This window comes from Protopterus annectens, chromosome 15.part0 (assembly GCF_019279795.1).
Source record: "Protopterus annectens isolate FY-2018-M chromosome 15.part0, PAN1.0, whole genome shotgun sequence".
Classification (NCBI taxonomy): domain Eukaryota; kingdom Metazoa; phylum Chordata; order Ceratodontiformes; family Protopteridae; genus Protopterus; species Protopterus annectens.
The window spans coordinates 98,624,581-98,649,533 of NC_056749.1; the positions used below are offsets into that span (position 1 = coordinate 98,624,581).

The 24,953-nt window shown below is 39.4% G+C and overlaps 1 protein-coding gene across 1 annotated transcript in view; it reads left to right on the plus strand.

The window, feature by feature from the left end:
* The window catches only part of LOC122789797, an 825,084-nt gene that overhangs the window by 584,286 nt on the left and 215,845 nt on the right, over positions 1–24,953 (plus strand). Inside the window, 1 exon segment of the mRNA XM_044057239.1 lies at positions 16,165–16,307. Within this exon segment, the coding sequence (XP_043913174.1) occupies positions 16,165–16,307 (143 nt within the window).

The window sequence follows — 24,953 nt, forward strand, 5'->3', positions numbered from 1 at the left end:
GCAGAACTTATTGTAAATGACATCACCTGCACTGAAATGGAGGCCATCACCAACTTTTTGGCTGACAGGTTCAGCTCAGATTTCTTCCTGCACTACCCCTTGATAGTCCAAAGGAAGTGAGCATAATACAATCCCCCCAACCATTACTAGGGAACACGTCATCAATGCACTTTCTAAGGCCAAAAACACTGCACTGATGGGCCCCAGTAACATCCCAGGATATTTAATAAATAGCATGAAACATGACTTCTCTAGTCCACTTGAATAACTTTTCATCTGTAGCCTTCAGTCAGGATTTTTGCTCAAGGAATGGAAGATGGCTACAGTCATTCCCCTGCACAAAGGAAATCCAACCACTAATCTGTGTAACTACAGGCCCATAAGTCTTACCAATGTCATATGTAAAAGTGTGGAAAGAATCATCATGGACATGATAAATAAGGACATAGGTAACCTGCAAACACTAGACTCATCAAAGTTCGGCTTTGTTAAGGGAAGGTCGTGGCTATTAAATCTGATGGAGTTTTTTGAGAGGGCCACCAAAGCATTGGACGAAGATAAGACTGTGTTACTTCAACCTGACCAAGGCTTTTGATACAATACCCAACGCAGGCATTATAGACAAGCTTACTAATTTAAGTATGAACCCTTTTATCAACCACAGGATAGCCAAATGGCTCATTGATAGGACCCAGGAGGTCAAAATAGGTGAGGCCACCTCCACCAAGAGGCCAGTCATTAGCGGAGTCTCTCAGGGCTCCTTATTGGGCCTGCTAATTTTTCATATTGATTTATCTGAAATAGAAGCAAAGGCTGAAGTTTTATGGCTGACTAAGCTTGCAGATGATTGCAAGATTGGGGTTATCTTCGACTCGCCTGCAGACACTAGCATTCTTCAAGATCTATTTATGACTAACAAATGGTGCCAAAGCGATAGTCTTAAACTAAATGCTAAGAAATGCATAATTGTACCCTTTGGGAAGTCAACTATCCCATCTAAGTACCATGTTGATAATACACCCCTAAGAGTTGGCCCAGTGATCAGGGATATAGGTGTGCATGTAGACAGTAGTCTTACCTTCAACCATCATGTGGCTACAGTAAGAGGAAATCTTTTTATGTTGTGCAACTTATAAGTAAGGACATGGCATCTAGGTCCAAAGAGGTCATTATCCCACTGTACTCTGCCCTTATCTGACCAGTCATAGAGTATAATGCTCCCTTTGATATGTACCTGACCAGGCATATGCAACAACTAGAGTGACCTCAGAGGTTCCTTATAAAAAGAATACAAGGCATAACAAACCTGCCTTATGTGGAGTGCCATAAAGCCCTTTCTCTCTACTCAGTCTCCTCTAGATTGCTGAGGGGTGATCCGTTCCTGGCTTACGAAGCATCCACAAAACCCACACCTTTGAATCTCCTACAGATTTGTAAGTCAAAGAGTACCAAAATACTAGTTCTAGGGACCTGAATTTTGTCTGTGACGTAAACAGAACATGCTGGAGAGGCAGTTATGTGTCCCAGAGACTGCCCCTTCTATGGAACAGGCTTCCCATCCATGTGAAGCTGAGTTCATCTATTACCCAGTTTATGTGCAACCTAAACTAGTGGATGGGGAATATGAAATTTACACTGGGCCTGGCACCCATGTCTCTTATGGACAGAGGTAGCTTATAAATGCCTGGCTCTCGAGGTCATATTTGAAAATGGGACATCATTATTCTTTCTGGAAAACTTAGGCTTATAAAGGCCCCCCAGGTCATTAGCCTTGTAAGAATGAATGAATCTATGAATCAAACAGGTTCACCCATTTGAATTGCTGAATGGTAGAGACCCCTGAGTCTTGCTAGATATAGAAAAAGAAACATGAGAGGAGGAAAGCACTGCCTTTAAAGAGTATTATAGCATTTTAAAGACCTAGAGGACAGGCTAAGAACTTGAAGAAAACGTACTTCTTTTCATGAAGACACTTTTATTAATACACCATATGTATGTCTCTTAAACTGCTTTACACCTTACATCTTAACGACAATACTAACATTTTCTGCCCTATTGCCTTCCCTCAGCTCCATTTCTTTGAACTTCTGAGTAGTAATCAAATTATGTATTATCTGTCTGAGAAACCCACAAATAGACCTCTTTACATGCTCAATGTTCAGCATCTACTAATGCATACATATTTTTATACTGTAATAATTGCCTCTACTTTTATATTAATATAACCATATTAGTAAATGTGTGTAATTTTTAACCAAACAATAATGGTTGACATAGTGAATGTTATTGTGTAAATAACACATTCCCAGAAGTGTCCTGAGGCCCAGTGCTGCAGGCAGAGGGCCTCTACATCCCTACAAGGAGTTATCAACACAGTAACACACAGTCTGGACAGCATTATTGTGCTTAGAGAATGGGTTAAATGACAACATGTTTTGCATTTTCATTCTAATACTATATAAACATTTTTTATATTTTTGATGTAAAATAGTTCCTCTACCTAATACAGTTATAAGTAAGTATTAGGCTAGCCACCCTTGCAGGCCATTTTAACCCTATCCAGTTTCCCTTATAGTGCTCAAAATAACCTATCCCATTAGGTTATAGATTGGCCTTACCCATCTCATGGTAGATAATTATATATTACCCCTAATGAGAATTAAATGGGATCATTCCATAGACAATTTGAGGTGACTCATGCAAGGGATAAAAACCTTAGGAACTACATCTGTCCATTAGTAGTACAGGGGGCAGTCATTGGGTAAATATTCTGTTCCAATCCATAGATTTAGGTTGTGCTTAAAATGGACAAGGATGAAATTTGTTTTATGTGGTAGGGAGTCTGTTTCACAGCAGTGGTATAATCTGCAAAATATACCTTACCCTCCAAACTGTTCTTTTTATGTTGCAGAAGAGGTTTAGATCCCTACACCATGTATTTCTGATGCCATGTGTCTTGCTGATGTGCAGTAAATCCATCAGTAGTTGGTCAGAGGATGCCTTGTATGCCAGACACAGGTCACCTCTTAGCAGTCTGTTGGTTACTGAGTATAGTAACAGGGCTTTGGGTTAGTCCATGTAGGACAATGTTTATGCCTTGTATCCCTTTAGTAAGTTATATATGTGGGTGTTCCAGTTGTTGCATGTGTCTGGCCATATATATGCCAAAGAATGCATTATATTCACTGACTGGCCTAATGAAAACTGAGTGAAGTTTCAGACTTGCTGTAGCATATGTAATTTTTGTGGGAAGAGGTATTTTACATCCAAAATATAAATAGAATTTATGTAATTATTTAATGTCTACACAGGTGCACACACACACACACACACACACACACACACACACACACACACACACACACACACACACACACACACAAACACATACACAGAAATTATAATTACATTCATCCTGAGATCCATGATTCCATAATGACTATGTTGTTGTTTGTCTTTTGGTTTTTCCCGGTCAGGGATCGCCACAGCGGTACTCCGGTCCGCTAATTATTGGTAGTTGTTTTTTATGGTGTTGAGTTGCCAGCCCAATGCCCAACCTTCAACAAAGGCATGCCCATTCAACGCATGTCTTTAGAATGCCCACTCAACCGCGGGGAGGACATGCAGACTCCACACAGAAGGCACTCCCAACCCAAGCCGAGAATTGAATGGGAGAACCTCTTGCTGTGAGGCAACAATGCTACCACTGCACCACCGCGGGATTCCACAATGATTATAATACAAAAAAATCAGAGTATTTCAGCTTTTTCTCCCCTCCCTGTGTTCTTGTCCTACTCCCTTTACTGCCCTGATATTGCCTATATTACTGTTCTGTAGATTTAATTCATGGTACATCATTGAGACTTAAAGTCAATCAGTAATGCCAGGATTTAAAAGTTTTATACCTCTGTTCTGTGGACTGCCTGTTGTAGCAGTGCTCTTATCACTCCTGTCTCTAAAGCTCTCAGTCTCTTTCTCTCTCTTTCTCTTGCTTTCACACATGCAAGTACACACATTCACTCATATAGGGAGAGCCTTATACGCAGACACACACACACACACACACACACACACACACACACACACACACACACACACACACATATATATACGCTTTTCTTTCTGGTAAATCTGAAACCATTTAAAAAAAATGCAATCCCAATGCAAAGTGGTTAAGGGAGAGGTACAGAAAATCCACAAACTTTGGGTCATAGCAGAATCACAAAGTGAATTAAGTAGATCCATTGCACTGGTCCTCGTGACTGAAGGATATGTAATATTTTGTAATGACTTCAGAAAATTAGAAAGCATGCATAAATTTGAGTCAGATTCCACATCCTAACTGTATGAACTGAGTGAAAACTTGGGTAAGGCTAAGTTTCCACCCACTCTGGCTGTAACAAAAATCTATTGAAAAATTCTACTAGCCTCAGAAGCTAAAAAAGTGGCATTCATCATACAAGATGGACTCTTACATCATGCATTTCTGCTTTTTAGTCTCCACAGAGCACTTGCAACATTCCCAAGGCAGATGAATAAAATTCTTAATCCCCATACCAGATATGCAGCAGTCTAGCTGGCTGATGTACTACATTTGGGAAGTTTGGGAAAAGCATTTCTCTTTAACATTCAAGCCATTTTTATATTTTTTGCATCAAGCTGGGTTGACTGCTAAACCAGTTAAGTGCAAGTGTGGCATGACAAAAGCCATGTAGTTGGGCTTATGTAATAGACTAAGGGACAATGAAACTAAGGCTGACAAGGCTTAAACAGTATAAAACAGGTTCACATCAATCATGAAGAAACAGATTAAGGCTTGTTTAGGACTGGGTAGCTATTATTGTAAATGTATTCCTAATTTTCTGCTACTGCTTTGACCTCTGAATGACTTTACCAAAGGCAAGACTACTTTGAAGGGAAGGGTAAATGGAAAGCGGTAAAAAAAACATGCCTTTGCACAGCTGAAAGATATTCTGTGTTCAGAACTAGTACTACTAGGTCCAGACTTTTCCAAGGACCTTTTTAGCACATGCAGATGCCTCTGAGGCAGGTTTAGGTGCAGTCTTGTCTCGGAACTTAGGTGAAGATGAGCATTTTCAAACAATCTATTTTCGGCTGTTCCTATTCTTTACCAGCTGTCTATATCCACACACCTCTGACCACAACCTTCAATCTCTTCCTCCCTGCCAACATAACCTCCCTTCACAAACTTAAATCTAAATTACACTGCACTGACCAAAGTGTCTCCATCCTTGTCCTACAAGTCTGGTAATCACTTCCCACCTCTGTTAAAGAAAACTCCTATTTTACAATATTCAGAAAGGAGCTTAAACAGTTCCAAGTCAAAGACGCAGCCTGAAGTTGCTACAAAACTGTCTCAGTTACCTGATATACACAATGTTGTCTTCATATTGTCAGATTCCCATTATGAGTACATAATTGCTTATACTACACCGCAAATTCCATTTCTGCATGTTAGACACTAAACATTCCTTACTCCTAAGTTTCTGTTATGTTCAAAGACTTGCTCTATATACACATATTCATCAGTGAGTATCTCAACTTGTGACTGTCTTCTCCATATATTCTTTTTCTCAGCTAAATGAACTCTTGTGCATACTAACTTCCTAAATTGCAATATATATTTACTACTCTATGGTAACTGAATATTTTGACTTTATATTTACTCTCCTCCTGATATTTACTCTGTATTCTTTCTCTTTTTTTTTTGTTTTTACTCCCAGGCTAAACCTGCAAACAGATCAAAGAGACCAGTGTTCTACCCCAGTTAACAAAGATAGCACAGTGAGTTAATGCTGGTGTTACTTTTGCCATGGGTTGCAGGGTTTGAACCTCTCTTTGTTACTAAATTTTTTAATTTTTACAGTCCCCCCAACAGCCCCCCACCCCCTCTACTGTTACATTAAGTACTTTTCCCCCTGTTGCTTCACCATGGTTGCTATAGTAACTGCAGGTTCCTCTGCCCCCACTATAAAAGTTAAATTCATGAATTTCTAGCCTACCTGGGAAGAAGAGGGAACAGATCAAGAAAAATACTAAAAAAGATAGATGTGATAAAAGCAATATGTGGTATTAGAGCAGACCAGGATCTATCATACACTATCACAAATAAACTAAACATCTCAGCAAAGGCGGAAAATCTTACAAGATACGCAGAAAAATATAAAGGAAAAGTACAAAATAAGCAATTTACTGATGACCCAAAAAAGTTCTATAGAGAATTGGGAAACAAGGTAAAAGGAATTGAAAGACTGACAAAAAAACAAGAAATAGATACATTTTGGAGAAGTATCTATGAAGATCCTGTGGAACATAACAAAGATGCTAAATGGACAGAAGAAATAAAAGAAAGAATAAGAAGTTTAAAGGTACAGGACATGAAATGGGATGAAATAACAGCCAGAGAGATTGAAACAAAGTTAAGAAAAGCCTCTAAATGGAAAACACCACACCCAGATGCAGTGCCTAACTTTTGGTTAAAAGTATTAAACATCTTTGCACGAAAATTTAGCCATGTGTAAGAACTACTTATATGTGCAACCCAAATAGACACAACCTAGCTAACAACAGAGAAAAATGCTCCTACTTAAGAGTGAATCTCCAAGCTACCCTAAAATTTATAGACCGATAACTTGCCTTCCAACAATGTATAAACTATACATGGGAATTGATGCCAACAGAGTTTATAGTCATTCAGAAGAAATCTCAATTATGGCAGTAGAACCAAAGGGCAATAAAAGAAAGTCATATGGAACAAAGTATCATTTGTTGTTAAAGTCATAGTGGAGAACTGTAAAAAGAGGAATGATCTAAGCATGGCATGGACTGACTACAAAAAAGCATTTGATAGTATTGAACATTCATGGATAAAAGAGTGCTTAGAAATGTATAAGATACAGCCTACACTGATCGACTACATTACAGTGACCATGAAACAGTGGCAGACCATTTTGTAAGTAAGCCATACTAAAGGACAAATTATTATCCCACGGATAAAAATTCAAAGGGGGTATTCCAGGGTGACTCTCTCTCACCGCTGCTCTTTTGTCTTGTCATTAATCCATTAAGCTGTCTACTTAACAGATTAGGTCATGGCTACAAATAATTTGTAAAAATCAGTGCATACCAAGACGATATACTCTCCTGTCTGAAGGAGGTATGAGCCTCTTAGAAACTGATTACATGTATAGATCTGCAATCGTGGAACTGCATATATATTTGCTGACATCACAAGACCCAAAAGTACTGAAAGTTTTGAAACATGAGGAGAATAAGTCTAAGATGACTTCCTTGTTTAGTTTAGCAGAAGCATTTTGGCATCAAGTGGGAATGAAAATCAAACCAGAAGTAGATAAAAATCAGGCAGCAAGTGAATGTGGCAAAAAGCAAAAGAAAGAATATAAGGAGAAGGATCAGATGAGAAGGCAAGAAATGTGGAAAAACATAATAAATATAGTTTCAGTTAAAGAAAACTCCTAGAACAAACTCAGGCTGATCAGAATCTGATGCAGGAATGGTCGGAGAGGTGAATTTAAACCAGAAAATGAAAGGTTAGTATTTGCGGCCCAGGATAATGGACTTTGTACACGTTGGATTAGAAAGTCCATGGAACATGTGGTAGAAACAAAGACATGCAGGTTCTGTAAAACAGAAATAGAAACAGTCACAAATTATGTTCTTGGTGTGATACACTAATGGCAGTGAGTGCAAACATTACAATATTGAAGTTGCTGAGCAGCATTGGAAACATGAGCCACAAAGCGTTATAGAGAATAGTGAAGTTTATATCACATGGGATCACCCATTACTAACCATGAGATGCAAGAAAACCATTTATATTAGTCCATGTAAAGAAGGCAAAAGAAGCATTCATCACTGAAATCGCTACACCCTCTGATTACATTATCGTACATGCAGAGAGACACAAAGTCATAAACTAACAGACTTTGCAGGCTAAAATGAGGACAATGTGGAAGAAGGATTCCCAGACAGGTCAAGTAGTAGCAGGAGTAATAGGTCTCATAAAAATGAATGTATACTCATATTTTGATATGTTGCCAGTACATGTAACTCCATATGATTTACAGAATTCAGTTCTGGGCACATTGCAGGTGCTGCAAAGAGGAATTTTTGCTAACATCAATGATTGTAGCAATACTAATTTCATGAACTTTAATCATACTTTGACTTGGGAATGGGGTCCAATCCTGTCATGGTACTAGAAACCCAGATGACTCAGGTAAATTAAACTGAGATAAACAACCTATATATATGTTTTATGTATGATGAGCATTTTGTACACCAGACTGCTCATTAATGCTTGAGAAAATACATAATGGGGGTCCAAATGCAGGGTGATGAAATCAGCAAGAAAAGGAGAGTATTAATGCTGCAACAGAGTTCATCCACAGGTCTTGGTGAGTACTTTCATGTTGTAGACCCTGTTTTTGCAAAATCTCAGCAAGACAACACTGATATATAGACTGTATTTTATATAGCATATACCATGGACAAAAGTAGGCTAAAAATTAAAAAAGACAGCTGGGTGCACAAGTCCTGGGATAAAAAAATTGCCCAATCCTGATAGGTGCACTGGTGCCAAAAATGGAAAAAATAGCAGTGTAGAATCCTCAACACTTAGAAACATTCCTATAACGGGATTAGGCCAGGCTCAGGGAGAAGATACTGTACATCCCCCCACTTAGAAACATTCCTATAATGTGATTAGGCCAGGCCCAGGGAGAAGATACTGTACATCCCCCCACTTAGAAACATTCCTACAATGGGATTAGGCCAGGCCCAGGGAGAAGATACTGTACATCCCCCCACTTAGAAACATTCCTACAATGGGATTAGGCCAGGCTCAAGGAGAAAATACTGTACATCCCCCACTTAGAAACATTCCTACAATGGGATTAGGCCAGGCCCAGGGAGAAGATACTGTACATCCCCCCACTTAGAAACATTCCTACAATGGGATTAGGCCAGGCCCAGGGAGAAGATACTGTACATCCCCCCACTTAGAAACATTCCTACAATGGGATTAGGCCAGGCCCAGGGAGAAGATACTGTACATCCCCCACTTAGAAACATTCCTACAATGGGATTAGGCCAGGCCCAGGGAGAAGATACTGTACATCCCCCCTGTTGTAGAAGGAAGTAACATTTCACAAAAAACACAAAAACTGACAAACCAAAAAAGAGCCATAAAGATGACAGAGTGGGTTATTGAGAATAAGGAAGAAAATGTGTATTGTTACTGTTATGCAAGAAGCCCACAATTTCCAGATAGAAGATATATAAATAGATAAAGAGAGAAATTAGAAGGAAGAAAGAAAAATACATGCACAAGAAAACCTGTCAAAATCTACCAGTAAAAAAGTAATGTTCATTAGTATAACAAATCCATAAAATCATCAAATAGACAAAGAAAGTGTGGGCTGCCTGTAAAAAAAAATACTCAAAAAACTAAAACCAACCACAATGGCAGCAGATGAACTCCCAGCATAATATCTGAAAATAGCAGCTGAAGCAATAGCATATACAGTAGCCATCCTAATTAACCGCTCCATTTCCGAAAATCTAGTCCCGAACCTCTGTAAGGTCTCTCATATTATTCCCCTCCATAAAGGGGGAAACCTCAAAAGAACTAACTAACTACCACCTCATAGCCATACTGTCCCCCTCTCAAAAATTCTGGAAATGTGTATTCACATTCAAATAATGCAACACCTCACTACACATCATCTGATCACTGACACCCAGCATGGGTTCAAGCCTCACCACAGCACAACCACTGCTCTCATGTCTTTCACTCACTTAGTTAATGGGCATAGAAATTATGGCAAATACGTCTCAGGTCTCTTCCTAGACTTTCCCAAGGCTTTTGATATGGTTAATCATAACAAGCTAATTAAAGCCTTGTCAGAACTAAGTCTTAGCCAATCTACTATCAATTGGTTTCATAGTTACCTAACAGAGAGACAGCAGACAGTTAAATGGCACCAGGAGATATCCCCTCTGCTCCCTGTTACAAAAGGAGTTCCACAAGGCTCCATTCTTGGACCTTTCTTATTTACCATATTCACAAATGACCTTCATACCGCCACCCTCCACTCCTCAGTCATCTAATATGCAGATGACTCCGTATTAGTCTGTGCCTCCTTTTCGTTCCAAAAATTATACCAGCAAATACAAGCTTCTGTTGAATTCTGGCTCAGTAACCACCAGATAATACTTAACCCTAGAAAAACAAAACATCATTTTCCAGCTAACCCAACAAACCAAGCCTGATCTATCATTCACTATTTTATCCAGTAATAAAACTATCATATCTCCTGATACCCACACAAAGCTTCTAGGCGTTATAATTGACCATAACATGAAATTCAACACCCATATCTCCCTCACCATAAAGAAAGTACACAAAAAACTAGGTACTCTATATCGAAATAAAAAGTGCTTAACAAATTGTACTACAGCCACCATTGCACACACTCATCTCATCTCTACACTTCTACATGCCTGTCCAATCCTTACCGACCTTAGAATATCTGACCTATCCAAACTCGATGCCTGTTATAACAAAATTGCCAAATTCACTATTAACAATCCCTACAGATCACACCACTGTCTAGCTCTCAAACAACTCGATTGGCTTGAACTTCCAAACCTACTTCTTTGCAATCAGCTTACCCTGACCCATAAAATTCTACACCATCCTGGAAAAAAAACCTTCTCTACAACAACTAATAAGTCTGTACTCCTGTACCAGAAACCTCCTCCACAAACAAACCTCTACTTGAAGTAATTAAAGACAACAAAGCAGCAGGCTCATCCCTCTACTCTAACACCATTGCTAAACAATGGAATAAACTACCACCCCTCATCACTGCTATACCTTCCATACATGAATTTAAGAAAAATTAAAATTACATCTACTGAACTCATGGCTCTGCAACTGTGACAGTCCAGGTTAATACTAGGACCCTATAAGACCTCTAGCTATGTTCAACTACTAAAATGTAGGAATTTACAACTATTAAACCTGATATGTCACATGTTAAAGTTGAATGTTGAATGTTATAAATGTTGAATGTTGAATGCTATTAATTTACTGTGATGCCTGTAACAAAATGTTGATTAACACTGTTGTTTGAATTACTATTCTGTAAAATTATTTGTGGAGCTTTTCTCCCCGGGCCTCCTCTGAAAAGGGACCTGTCTCCAGACGGACTTTCCCAGTAAACAAATGTAAAATAAAGAAATAAAGAAATAAATGACAGTGAAAGTGTGAAAATATAAAGAACAAAACCCAGAGATTTTTGAAAGGTGTTAAAAAAGAAATATGGATGTGGGAAAGAAAAGGAAATCTGATATGGTGCAATATTTCTGCAAAGGATAATGCCAAAGTAATCAATACAAAAAACAGCTCCAAAGATATGTGAAGAGAAATACAAGCAAAGACAACTAGATATAGAAAATTTCAGTATACAAAAACAAGATCACAAATGGGGAATGGAGTTCAGAAGATTAATAATGAAGAAGTTAAACACATAGAACCTGTGTTATGGAATACCTGCAGATTGAAGGATTTAGTGTAGAAAATCTAACTCAGATCATGTAACAGCATGCTGGAACAATGATTCCACAAATTAAGAAGCAACAGATGAATCGGGAGATATCTGAAGAAGAAATATGGACATGGGAAAGATAAAGAGATCAGATATGGTACAATATTTATACAATGAAGAAAACAAAACTAATCAATACAAAAAAAAAGGTAGCACCAAAGATATTTGAAGAGAAATACAGGAAAAGGCACCCAGATGTGGAAAATTTCACAATACAAAAAAGAAGGAAACAAACAGGGTAAGAAGAAAACAGGACTGGTAATGGTTAATTTACAAAAACAGACACTGAAGTTCTGGATTGCCTGCAAAGCATGATGGAACAATGAGACCCCGAATTAAGGAGAAACAGGTGGAATGGGAAGCATCTGGTCACTTGGCATTTGATGATGTTCTGGGGTCTTCAGCAGGAAACCAGTAAAAACCTTCATTTGGAGTTACAGCACAAGGGAAAGAACAGGAAATAGTGGCAGCTCTGACGCAGGCAATGTTGTGGTGGGAAAGGCCAGCTTGCAAGAAACAGAAAGCAAAGAATTTGTCCCGAGTTTTGAAGAAAATGATCTAAGGGGAAAGTTGCTTCATTTAATAGACATGGATAGACATATTAAGATCGATGAAAGAAATAGATTACAGAAAGTGAAATAATACCCCAAATACTACAAGTCTGATAAAACAGACGAACACAGTAATAAAGATTATTAAAAGAAATTAATGTGATACAACAGAAGTAAATAGAATATATTATTGTGCAGCTAAACTAATAACATATAAAGTCTTACCACAAAAATACAGAGCAGTCAGGGAAAGGAAGAGAAGAAATAAAATGCCATTGTGGAAGCATCAAATAGAGGAAACTATAAAGTAGTTAAGACAAGAAGTGTCACAGTTAGAAGACTATAGAAGAGGAAACAGATAAAAAAAATACTTAAGAGAAATGTAATAAAAGCAAGGCAGGATATTATAACAGACAAGGATCTACCATACACTATTGCAAATAATAAAGATATCAGCATAGGCAGAAAAACTTGGAACAGAGTCCATACCTCTCAACTGTACAGATTTTTGCAGCATGTCCAGATTTTTGCCATATTTTGGGTCCATTCCTAATGAAATCTGTGATTTTCTGACAAATCACTGAGGATTTAAGTCATTAAATAGCAACAGAGATTTAAGTTTCAGGCTCCATATCCTTCATAAAATGCATGTTAATTACAAAACCTATTATTCTATCAACTTTCTAAGTTTATAAGTGCAATATTTAAAACCTGTTCCAATTTTTGGTCCTTTGTCCCAGCATTAGTTTAGGTTTTGTCCAGATTTCTTGCTCTAAGAGGTTGAGAGGTATGGAACAGATACCAACCTGGTAAACAATAGAAACAATTATATTCCTCTTTAAGAGTGATCCTGTAAGCCATCCTAAAAACTACAGACCAATAACTTGCCTTCTGATAATGTACAAACTATATACTGGAATTGATCCAGACAGTTTATAGTCATTTGGAAGAAAATTAAATCATGGCAATAGAATAAAAGGGTAACAAAAGAAAGCATTATAGAGCAAAGGATGATTTGTTGCTAAATAAAGCCATATTGGAGAACTGTGAGATAGGAATAATCCAAGTATGGCATGGATAAATTACAAAAAACATTTGACAGTATCCCATATTCATGGGTAAAGGAGTGCTTGCAGATGTATAAACCACATGCTACATTGATCAATTACATTAAAATGAAAATGAAACAGTGTCAACCCTCTTTGGAGCTAAGCCATGATAGAGGAAAAATTATTATCCCAGGGATACAGATTCAAAGTGAGATATTCCAGAGTGATTGCCGATAACCTGTTAAGTTGTTTACTTAACAGATTATGGTTATACTTTGACTCCTAGAAAACAAACTTGCTTAAAGATTTCTTATCTACTTTTTGAGGATGACTTAAAACTATATAGTTCATCAGATGATGAGTTGAAAGCACAGATACAGGTGGCTAAAACTTTCTCAGATGATATACAAATGACATTTGGTCTTTATATATGTGCAAAGGCAACATTTAAAGCAGGAAAGTTGCAGTACTAAGAAAATTTCGCTCTAGGGCAGGAATATGATATAAAGGAACTTGAGCAGGAAGATACATATAAATATTTGGGAATTGATGAAAGATCATCAATAAAACATGAACAAATGTGAATAAAACTCAGAAAGGAATGTATCAAAAGATTAAAACTAATACGGAAAACCACCTTGATGTCTAGGTATAAAGTCCAAGCTATAAACCAGTTTTCTCTTCCTGTTTTAACTTACAGTTTTAGTGTGACTGACTGGTTCCTCGAGGTACTGGATCAGCTGGACAGAAAAACAATAAAAAAAAAAAAAAACTTCACGCCTTTCAAATGATATATACAATTTAGTGTGTATACCAATATTATATATTCAACGCTCTGATGGAGGCATGGGCATCTTTGAAATTGATTACATGCATAAGTCTGCAATTGTGGAACTTCATACATTTCTGTTGACCTCATCAGATCCAAACATAGAGAAAGTTTTACAACATGAGGAGAGGAAGTCTAAGATGATCTCTCTGCTTAGTTTATCAAAAGCATTCAGGTGGCAAGTGGGATTGGAAATCAAAGCAGATGTACACAAAAATCAAACAGCAACTGAATGTGCCAAAAAACAAAAGAAAGAATACAAGGCGAAGACTCATATGAGAAGGTAAGAAATGTGGAAAAGCCACATATAGAGATCTCATGGAACAAGCTAATGTTGACCAGGATTTGACTCAAGAAAGGCGAGTTGAAACCCAAGGATGAAAGCTTAATAATAGCAGCCCAGGATAGTAGACTATGGACACATTGGTTTACAAAGGCCACTGAACATGTGGAAGAAACAGACAAATATAGGTTCTTTAAAAAATATTGGAAATGGTTGCACAGCTTGTTGCTGGGTGTGATACACTCATGGCAGATGGCCTGTACACAGAAAGGTACAATAATATGGCAAAATTGTTGCACTGGGGATTGCACAAACATTACAATATTGAAGTAGCTGACAAGCACTAGAAACATGAACATAAAGCATTATAGAGAATGATGAAGTGTACATGACGAGAGATCACCCATTACCAACAGTTCAAAAAGAGATGTTAGAAAGCTAGTTATAGTAGTCCATGAAAAAAAGACAAAAGTAGCATTGATCACAGAAATTACTACACCTAGCAATTGCAGTGTATCACGTTCAGAGAGACACACAAAGTCATAAAATATCAAGATTTGCAGACAGAAATGAGAGCGGTGAGGAAAAGCGATACCCGGACAGTTCCAATAGTAATAGGAGCAATGGGTTTCATAAAAAAAAAAAAAAAAAAAAAGAATGTATAGTCATATTTACATATGCTACCAATACATATAACTCCATATGAATTGCACTTTAATCATACCCTGACTTAGGAATAAGGTCCATTCCCATCATAGTATTACAGACTCAGAACACTTGGTGAAGTTAAACCGAGGACCAAAACTGCCCAAGTCAGAAAATTTCCATCAAAAGTCTACACAAACTTTTGTCATTACAATCCACCAGTATCAGTAAATATGCACAATCTCTGCAGAAGTTAAAGTCATCTAAATAATTTCACACTAAAGGGATCTGAAACTAATGACGAGGTTGCTGCTGGCAAACAACTTTATATTTCATTGTTTCTTCTACAAATGAAGTGCCTTTTGCTCTTGAAAAATTGCCTATGTTACATTAAAAAAATGATAAGCTAGTATTATTGCAATAGGGAATGGATGGAAAACTGATAACAGCTTCATAGTTATTAGGCAACTCCCCCATGGAGGACATACTGCAGCATCCACCCCTTTACAGTACAACACAGTACAGTACCAGCAATCCATCTACATACTGAGGGAGTAGAACCCACAGCCTTCTGCATCAAAAACAAATATACTACTTGTTGTGCTACTAACAATGCAAACAGACTTGGCATAATCAACGCTAAACTTCTCTTCCCCTGAAGCTCTCAGCTCCTTGCAAAATCCACTTGACAATCAACTAAATCTCTTAACTTTGCAGCACAAGAAATCTGGAAAAAGCCACAATTTATTGGGGGGGGGGACAAAGGCCCAAAACCATGGACACATTTAATGATCAGCAAAACACTCAGGCAGCAACAGCAACAACCTCCCCAGCAATGATCAGTAAAACACTCGGATAGCAACAACAAATGTGATCAAAGCAGCGGCATATTCACCAAATGTGATCAACCTAAACCCCAGCAAAACCCTATTGGGCAGCACCCTTACCTGGAAGCAGCAGCATAGTCACCAAATGTGATCAAACTAATCCCCGGCAAAAACCCTATTGGGCAGCAGCCTCACCTGGAGGCAGCAGCATAGTCACCAAATGTGATCAAACTAATCCCCGGCAAAAACCCTATTGGGCAGCACCCATTACCTGGAAGCAGCAGCATATTGAGCATAGAAAACTCTCATATTTTAAAATTGTACAGGTGGACGAACAGGAATGCAGACACAGATGTACAGGACTGTCCTAAATAAGGATGCATGGGTCCTTCTTAAAGAAGACATTGCCACAATGGTCAGAGCTGTAAAAGCAGGGGGGGCTCCTCCAGCACCCATGAATAATAGCAAAGTACGTCTTAGACTTAGAAATGCACTGTCCTCCACAGGACATGCCATTTTGGTTTTGGAACCTAAACTATGGGACTCACTCCCTACTAACCTCTGCAGCATGCCCACCAATACTACATTCAGAGATGAACTTCACACTCATCTAAGCCATAGAACCAACTGCACATTTCACTAATCCTACGATAACATAAACTTACCAAAATCCCCCTCACCCAACTAATTTGCACTTGCCTTTCAAACTCACAACTCTAACTCCAGTAGAGATACTATTACTCTGTCATATCCCCCTGCCCCACAACTAATCCACCACCTCCTCTCATTCCTCCATCACACTCCTCTCATTAAACCAACTCAACTAACAATCCCTAACCTAACCTAACATCTTATCATTGATAGCTAACCATGTATATTTATGCTTCATTTACTTCTGTCTATACTGTATTAATTGATGTATCTTGAAAATCTCATAGCTTGTTAATAACATACAGTAGTAAGTTACATATCTAGCACTGTATTAAACACTATTTACTATCATACAGTAGTAAGTTACATACCCAGCTCATACAGTAGTAAGTTACATATCCAGCACTGTATTAAACACTATTTACTATCATACAGTAGTAAGTTACATACCCAGCTCATACAGTAGTAAGTTACATATCCAGCACTGTATTAAACACTATTTACTATTTGTGTATAGCTACTGGATTACATTTCTCTTTATTTTGCATCGCGTAGGCTGTGGTAGAAATGAGACCATCTTGCATCAGCCCACTATGGCAATCAAGAAATATAAATACAATAAATAAATAAAATACTACATATGAGTGTAAACAGAAGGGAGGTCAGACGTTCAGTGACAAACAAAATTCAGTAGGATTTTGCTTCTAATGTAATAAAAACTCAATAAAGAAGAATTTAAGTCATTACTAAACTCAGTGTATATAGCAGAAGTTCAACACAGACCCACAATGATCAACACAGACCCACAATGATAGCTGAATATGATGCAACATGTCAGATTATGGCAAGAAAGATGTATGAGCTCCAGCCACTGGAATCTACCTTTGAAATGCTACAGCTCTGTCCCCTTTGAAGCTTCATTATAATAACAACTATAAAACAAACCAAAGTCTGTAACTCTAACCTCAGGTTTTCCAGTGCAACAGGCCTCTCCATTTAACACCAGATATTTAACCACTTGAAAGCATTGCATGACATTGTAGTCACAGTATGCTGCAACTGAAAAAAATATTTTCTTATTAAGTAAATAGGGTTTTTACATTTCATATAATGAAGAATCAGTAGAGAAGTATTGTAGTCCATTGCTGTAATATAGACACTGAGCAGAAACTTGAAAGGGGATTAACAAGACTAGTAGAATTCAAAATGTCTGTGGCAGGAAAAGTATCTATATTAAAGGCACAGGATCATGTCTTTGAAAGGGCATATTGTCTATACCTCTTTCAGATTTGAATATGAAACTTCCAGGTAACAGCAACATCCCATTCAGCTACTAACACACTGAAGATTTTAATTCTAAACGCAGTGTTTCTAAAGCAGCACACCTCTGAAATGGACCCCCGAAAACCTGGTATTTTATGATGGGGTTAATACAGGAATATTAAGGCTGTAGACAAGGTTCAGGTTCAGTGATTTGCATATAGGAATGCACTGCACCCTGCTGTTGCTTCATGCATGGCACACTGCAGCCCAGTCAAAGGAGGGCAATGGTACATACATTTCAGCCAATTAAACAACAAGAAAAAAGTCCAAACATCCAGTCACTTAATTCCTAGGACAGTGATTTATACAGAACCCCAGCCAAGTTGCTTTCAAAAACAAAATAGAGTCTTGTGTCTCAAAAATAAAACATTTTCCTTGAACAAAATGCAGTCAATACAATCAGCAGCAGTAGCTTTTGCTATTTAGAATAAAGGAAAAAGGAATTTCCACGTCCCTGGTTTTATTGTGATTGGTAGTAAGTTGTGTTTAGTAAGCAGAAGACACAGTAGTTGTACAGCTCAGTGCAGCCCAGCTAATTTGAGTCAAAAGTGAACCCACCACTTCTTACATAATGATGTGAATCAGATTCAAACCAAGACTGCTGAGACCAAAACACAGAGTGCTGACCATCTATACGATCACATCAAGGTACCCGGAGCAGATTCAAACCAAGACAGATGAGGCCAAAACACAGAGTGCTGACCATCTATACGATCACATCAAGGTACCCAGAGCAGATTCAAACCAAGACTGCTGAGGCCAAAACACAGAGTGCTGACCATCTATACAATCACATCAAGGTATCCAGAGCAGATGCAAACCAAGACTGCTGAGGCCAAAACACAGAGTGCTGACCATCAATATGATCACATCAAGGTACCCAGTGCAAATTCAAACCAATACCGCTGAGGTCAAAACACTGAGTGCTGACCATCTATACGATCACATCAAGGTATCTAGAGCAGATTCAAACCAAGACTGCTGAGGCGAAAACACAGAGTGCTGACCATCTATACAATCACATCAAGGTATCCAGAGCAGATGAAAACCAAGCCTGCTGAGGCCAAAATACAGAGTACTGACCATCTATATGATCACATCAACGTACCCGGAGCAGATTCAAACCAAGACTGCTGAGACCAAAACACAGAGTGCTGACCATCTATACGATCACATCAAGGTACACAGAGCAGATTCAAACCAAGACTGCTGAGACCAAAACACAGAGTGCTGACCATCTATATGATCACATCAAGGTACCCAGAGCAGACTCAAACCAAGACTGCTGAGGCCAAAACACAGAGTGCTGACCATCTATACGATCACATCAAGGTACCCAGAGCAGATTCAAACCAAGACTGCTAAGGCCAAATAACAGAGTGCTGACCATCTATACGATCACATCAAGGTATCCAGAGCAGATTCAAACCAAGACTGATGAGGCCAAAACACAGAGTTCTGACCATCTATACGATCACATCAAGGTATCCAGAGCAGATGGAAACCAAGACTGCTGAGGCCAAAACACAGAGTGCTGACCATCTATATGATCACATCAAGGTAACCAGAGCAGATTCAAACCAAGGCTGCTGAGACCAAAGCACAGAGTGCTGACCATCTATACGATCACATCAAGGTACCCAGAGCAAATTCAAACCAAGACTGCTGAGGCCAAAACACAGAGTGCTGACCATCTATACTATCACATCAAGGTATCCAGAACAGATTCAAACCAAGACTGTTGAGGACAAAACACAGAGTGCTGACCATCTATACGATCACACCAAGGTATCCAGAGCAGATGCAAACCAAGACTGCTGAGGCCAAAACACAGAGTGCTGACCATCAATATGATCACATCAAGGTACCCAGTGCAGATTCAAACCAATACTGCTGAGGCCAAAACACAGAGTGCTGACCATCTATACGATCACATCAAGGTACCCAGAGCAGATTCAAACCAAGACTGCTGAGGCCAAAACACAGAGTGCTGACCATCTATACGATCACATCAAGGTACCCAGAGCAAATTCAAACCAAGACTGCTGAGGCCAAAACACAGAGTGCTGACCATCTATACTATCACATCAAGGTATCCAGAACAGATTCAAACCAAGACTGTTGAGGACAAAACACAGAGTGCTGACCATCTATACGATCACACCAAGGTATCCAGAGCAGATGCAAACCAAGACTGCTGAGGCCAAAACACAGAGTGCTGACCATCAATATGATCACATCAAGGTACCCAGTGCACATTCAAACCAATACTGCTGAGGCCAAAACACAGAGTGCTGACCATCTATATGATCACATCAAGGTACCCAGAGCAGATTCAAACCAAGACTGCTGAGGCCAAAACACAGAGTGCTGACCATCTATACGATCACATCAAGGTATCCAGAGCAGATGAAAACCAAGACTGCTGAGACCAAAACACAGAGTACTGACCATCTATACGATCACATCAAGGTACCCAGCGCAGATTCAAACCAAGACTGCTGAGATCAAAACAAAGAGTGCTGACCATCTATACGATCACATCAAGGTACCCAGAGCAGATTCAAACCAAGACTACTGAGGCCAAAACACAGAATGCTGACCATACGATCACATCAAGGTACCAAGAGCAGATTCAAACCAGGACTGCTGAGGCCAAAACATAGAGTGCTGACCATCTATACTATCACATCAAGATACCCAGAGCAAATTCAAACCAAGACTGCTGAGGCCAAAACACAGAGTGCTGACCATATATACTATCACATCAAGGTATCCAGAACAGATTCAAACCAAGACTGCTGAGGTCAAAACACAGAGTGCTGACCATCTATACTATCACATCAAGGTACTCAGAGTAGATTTAAACCAAGACTGCTGAGGACAAAACACAGAGTGCTGACCATCTATACAATCACATCAAGGTATCCAGAGCAGATGCAAACCAAGACTGCTGAGGCCAAAACACAGAGTGCTGACCATCAATATGATCACATCAAGGTACCCAGTGCAGATTCAAACCAATACTGCTGAGGCCAAAACACAGAGTGCTTACCATCTATACGATCACATCAAGGTACCCAGAGCAGATTCAAACCAAGACTGCTGAGGCCAAAACACAGAGTGCTGACCATATATACTATCACATCAAGGTATCCAGAACAGATTCAAACCAAGACTGCTGAGGCCAAAACACAGAGTGCTGACCATCTATACGATCACATCAAGGTATCCAGAGCAGATTCAAACCAAGACTGCAGAGGCCAAAACACTGAGTGCTGACCATCTATACAATCACATCAAGGTATCCAGAGCAGATGAAAACCAAGACTGCTGAGGCCAAAACACAGAGTGTTGACCATCTATACGATCACATCAACGTACCCGGAGCAGATTCAAACCAAGACTGCTGAGACCAAAACACAGAGTGCTTTACCATCTATACGATCACATCAAGGTACCCAGAGCAGATTCAAACCAAGACTGCTAAGGCCAAATAACAGAGTGCTGACCATCTATACGATCACATCAAGGTATCCAGAGCAGATTCAAACCAAGACTGCTGAGGCCAAAACACAGAGTGCTGACCATCTATATGATCACATCAAGGTACCCAGAGCAGATTCAAACCAAGACTGCTGAGGCCAAAACACAGAGTGCTGACCATCTATACGATCACATCAAGGTATCCAGAGCAGATGGAAACCAAGACTGCTGAGGCCAAAACACAGAGTGCTGACCTTCTATATGATCACATCAAGGTAACCAGAGCAGATTCAAACCAAGGCTGCTGAGACCAAAACACAGAGTGCTGACCATCTATACGATTACATCAAGGTACCCAGAGCAAATTCAAACCAAGACTGCTGAGGCCAAAACACAGAGTGCTGACCATCTATACTATCACATCAAGGTATCCAGAACAGATTCAAACCAAGACTGCTGAGGACAAAACACAGAGTGCTGACCATCTATACGATCACATCAAGGTATCCAGAGCAGATGCAAACCAAGACTGCTGAAGCCAAAACACAGAGTGCTGACCATCAATATAATCACATCAAGGTACCCAGAGCAGATTCAAACCAAGACTGCTGAGACCAACACAGAGTGCTGACCATCTATACGATCACATCAAGGTACCCAGGGCAGATTGAAACCAAGACTACTGAGGCCAAAACACAGAGTGCTGACCATACGATCACATCAAGGTACCCAGAGCAGATTCAAACCAGGACTGCTGAGGCCAAAACACAGAGTGCTGACCATCTATGCGATCACAGCAAGGTATCCAGAGCAGATTCAAACCAAGACTGCTGAGGCCAAAATACAGAGTGCTGACCATATATACGATCACATCAAGGTACCCAGAGCAGATTCAAACCAAGCCTGCTGAGGCCAAAACACAGAGTGCTGACCATCTATACGATCACATCAAGGTAACCAGAGCAGATTCAAACCAAGGCTGCTAAGACCAAAACACAGAGTGCTGACCATCTATACGATCACATCAAGGTACCCCAGAGCAGATTAAAACCAAGACTGCTGAGGCCAAAACACAGAGTGCTGACCATCTATACTATCACATCAAGGTATCCAGAACAGATTCAAACCAAGACTGCTGAGGCCAAAACACAGAGTGCTGACCATCTATACGATCACATCAAGGTCCCCCGAGCAGACTCAAACTAAGACTGCTGAGATATTCTGTTTAGTCTCAACCACAACTTTCAAACTTCCCCTGAAATTAAAATTACATTTTTATATTTTGTGATTCCTAAGGAAGCATTCAATGAAAATTTCAAGACCTAGCAAGCCATTTTAACTTCAGTCATAGTACAGCTAATTGCCACAAAACAGAAAATAATTAACATGCTGGAAAGCAGTACAGATTGCAAAGAGAATACTTAGATATGATGGTCCCTTCCCTACTGCTATATGTTACAGAAGAGCATCTTGCACTATCACTGGTATTAGAGAAGCAGAATTTCTAATAGGGAGAAAAATCAGAATAAGCCACCCTGCACTGAAAAAGCCTTGTCACCTCAAATGACCAAGTAAAATAGCTGTCTGGCAGATGGATATAACCAATAAGAATAAATAAGCCTGTTGCTATAACAGATACTGTGGAGTTAAACCCTTATATTTCCAGGACATTTTCCTTACCAAGGCAAATTGTGAAAGAACACCATCTACACCAGTAGATATGGACCTGAATGTTAATAAGACCAAATAAATGATTATGGACTGCAGGAGAAAGGCAACAATTCAACAACCACTCACTATCAATGGGGAGGTAATAGAGAAAGTCAAAACAACCAATTTACTGGGTCTTTGCATCTCAGATTACCTCTCCTGGACTGTTAATTCCAACCATATAGTCAAGAAGGCTCAGCGGAGGCTTCACCTCCTGAGACAACTCACAAAGGCCATGCTCTCACTGTGTACTCTTACCACTTTTTACAGGGGAGGTATCAAGAGCATCCTAGACTCTATTTCTAAACTTACTTCCTCTTTTACACACAACAATTCACCTAATACCTCCTCTTCTGCCAACCTACATCCCCCTCCTACTCCTTTGTCTCATTCACCCTCACCTCAATCTCCTCCTCCTACTCCTTTGTCCCAATCATCCCCACCTCAATCACACCCTTTCTCAATTAAACCTACTCCTACTTCTACCATAAGAAAACTCCTACAGAAATTAAAACCAGGCACCAATGCCCCTGACAACATTCCCTCATACTATCTCAGTATTGCTGCTGATGCCATTGCCCTCCTATCAGCATCCTCATCAATCGTTCTGTCCAAGAAGGTCTTGTTCCCGAATCCTGGAAGAAAGCCTATATTATTCCGCTACACAAAGGTGGAAATAATACTGACATCTCCAATTTTCGTCCTATAGCTATCCTCTCTCCTATTTCTAAAGTCTTGGAGAAATGCATCCACCTTCAACTCCTTCCCCACCTCTTGGACAACAATCAAATAACCCACACCCAACATGGATTCAGACCCCACCATAGTACTATGACAGCCCTTCTATCTTTCCTTGAAACTGTTAACAAAGCTAGGGATTCTGGACTCATTGTATCTACCACTCTTCTTGATCTTTCCAAGGCCTTTGATACTATATCCCACAACCTACTTCTTACTAAACTATCTAATCTAAACCTTTCTCTCACTTCACTCCACTGGTTTAACAGCTATCTCTCCAGCAGACAACAAGCAGTCAAATGGAAAAAAGCCACTTCTTCCTTCCTAAATACCCCTACAGGTGTCCCACAAGGCTCCATCCTGGGCCCCCTTCTCTTCAATATTTTCATTAATGACTTTTATCGCGCCATCCCTCAAGCTAATATTATTCAATATGCAGATGATTCCACAATCATCTGCACTGCCTCATCCATACCAACTCTACTAAAGCTTACCCAGGAAGCCTTCTCCACCACTGAAAATTGGATGAAAGACAACCATCTAGCCCTTAACGCTACTAAAACCAAACTCATGATATTTAGCCCTTCAAAACTACTAACATTGATCTTAAATCATTCTCCATCTATAGCCATAATAACATTCCCCTTGAACTTGTATCAGAAACCAAACTATTAGGAGTCCAAATCGATGACCAGTTTAAATTCCACTCCCATCTGCTAAAAAACATAAAAAAAACACCAAAACTTGGAATGCTCTACCGTCATAATCGCTTTCTTAGCCCAGCTACCAAACTTACACTCTCAACTACATTTCTCTTACCCTCCCTCCTCTATGGAGCACCCCTTCTCACCAACCTCCAATCTTCCCTCAGAACCAAACTATCCTCTTGTTACAATAAAATTGCCAAATTTGCAACTTCTAACAAATCATCTATACACCACTGTGAACCACTCCACCAACTAAAATGGTTAGAACTACCCAACTACCTCTCATATACCCAACTCACATATGCTCACAAACTGATTTTCCAGCCAACCCTCTGCCCCTCACTCTCTTCTACCTTTAAAATCCACCACACACAAAGACAACTAAGATCAAACAATCAAAACCTCATAGAAATACACAGACCCCACCACCCTCCTGGACAAAACCTCCTGTCCTTCTCTCTAGCACGCTCATGGAACTCCCTTCCTCCCTCTATTAGGTA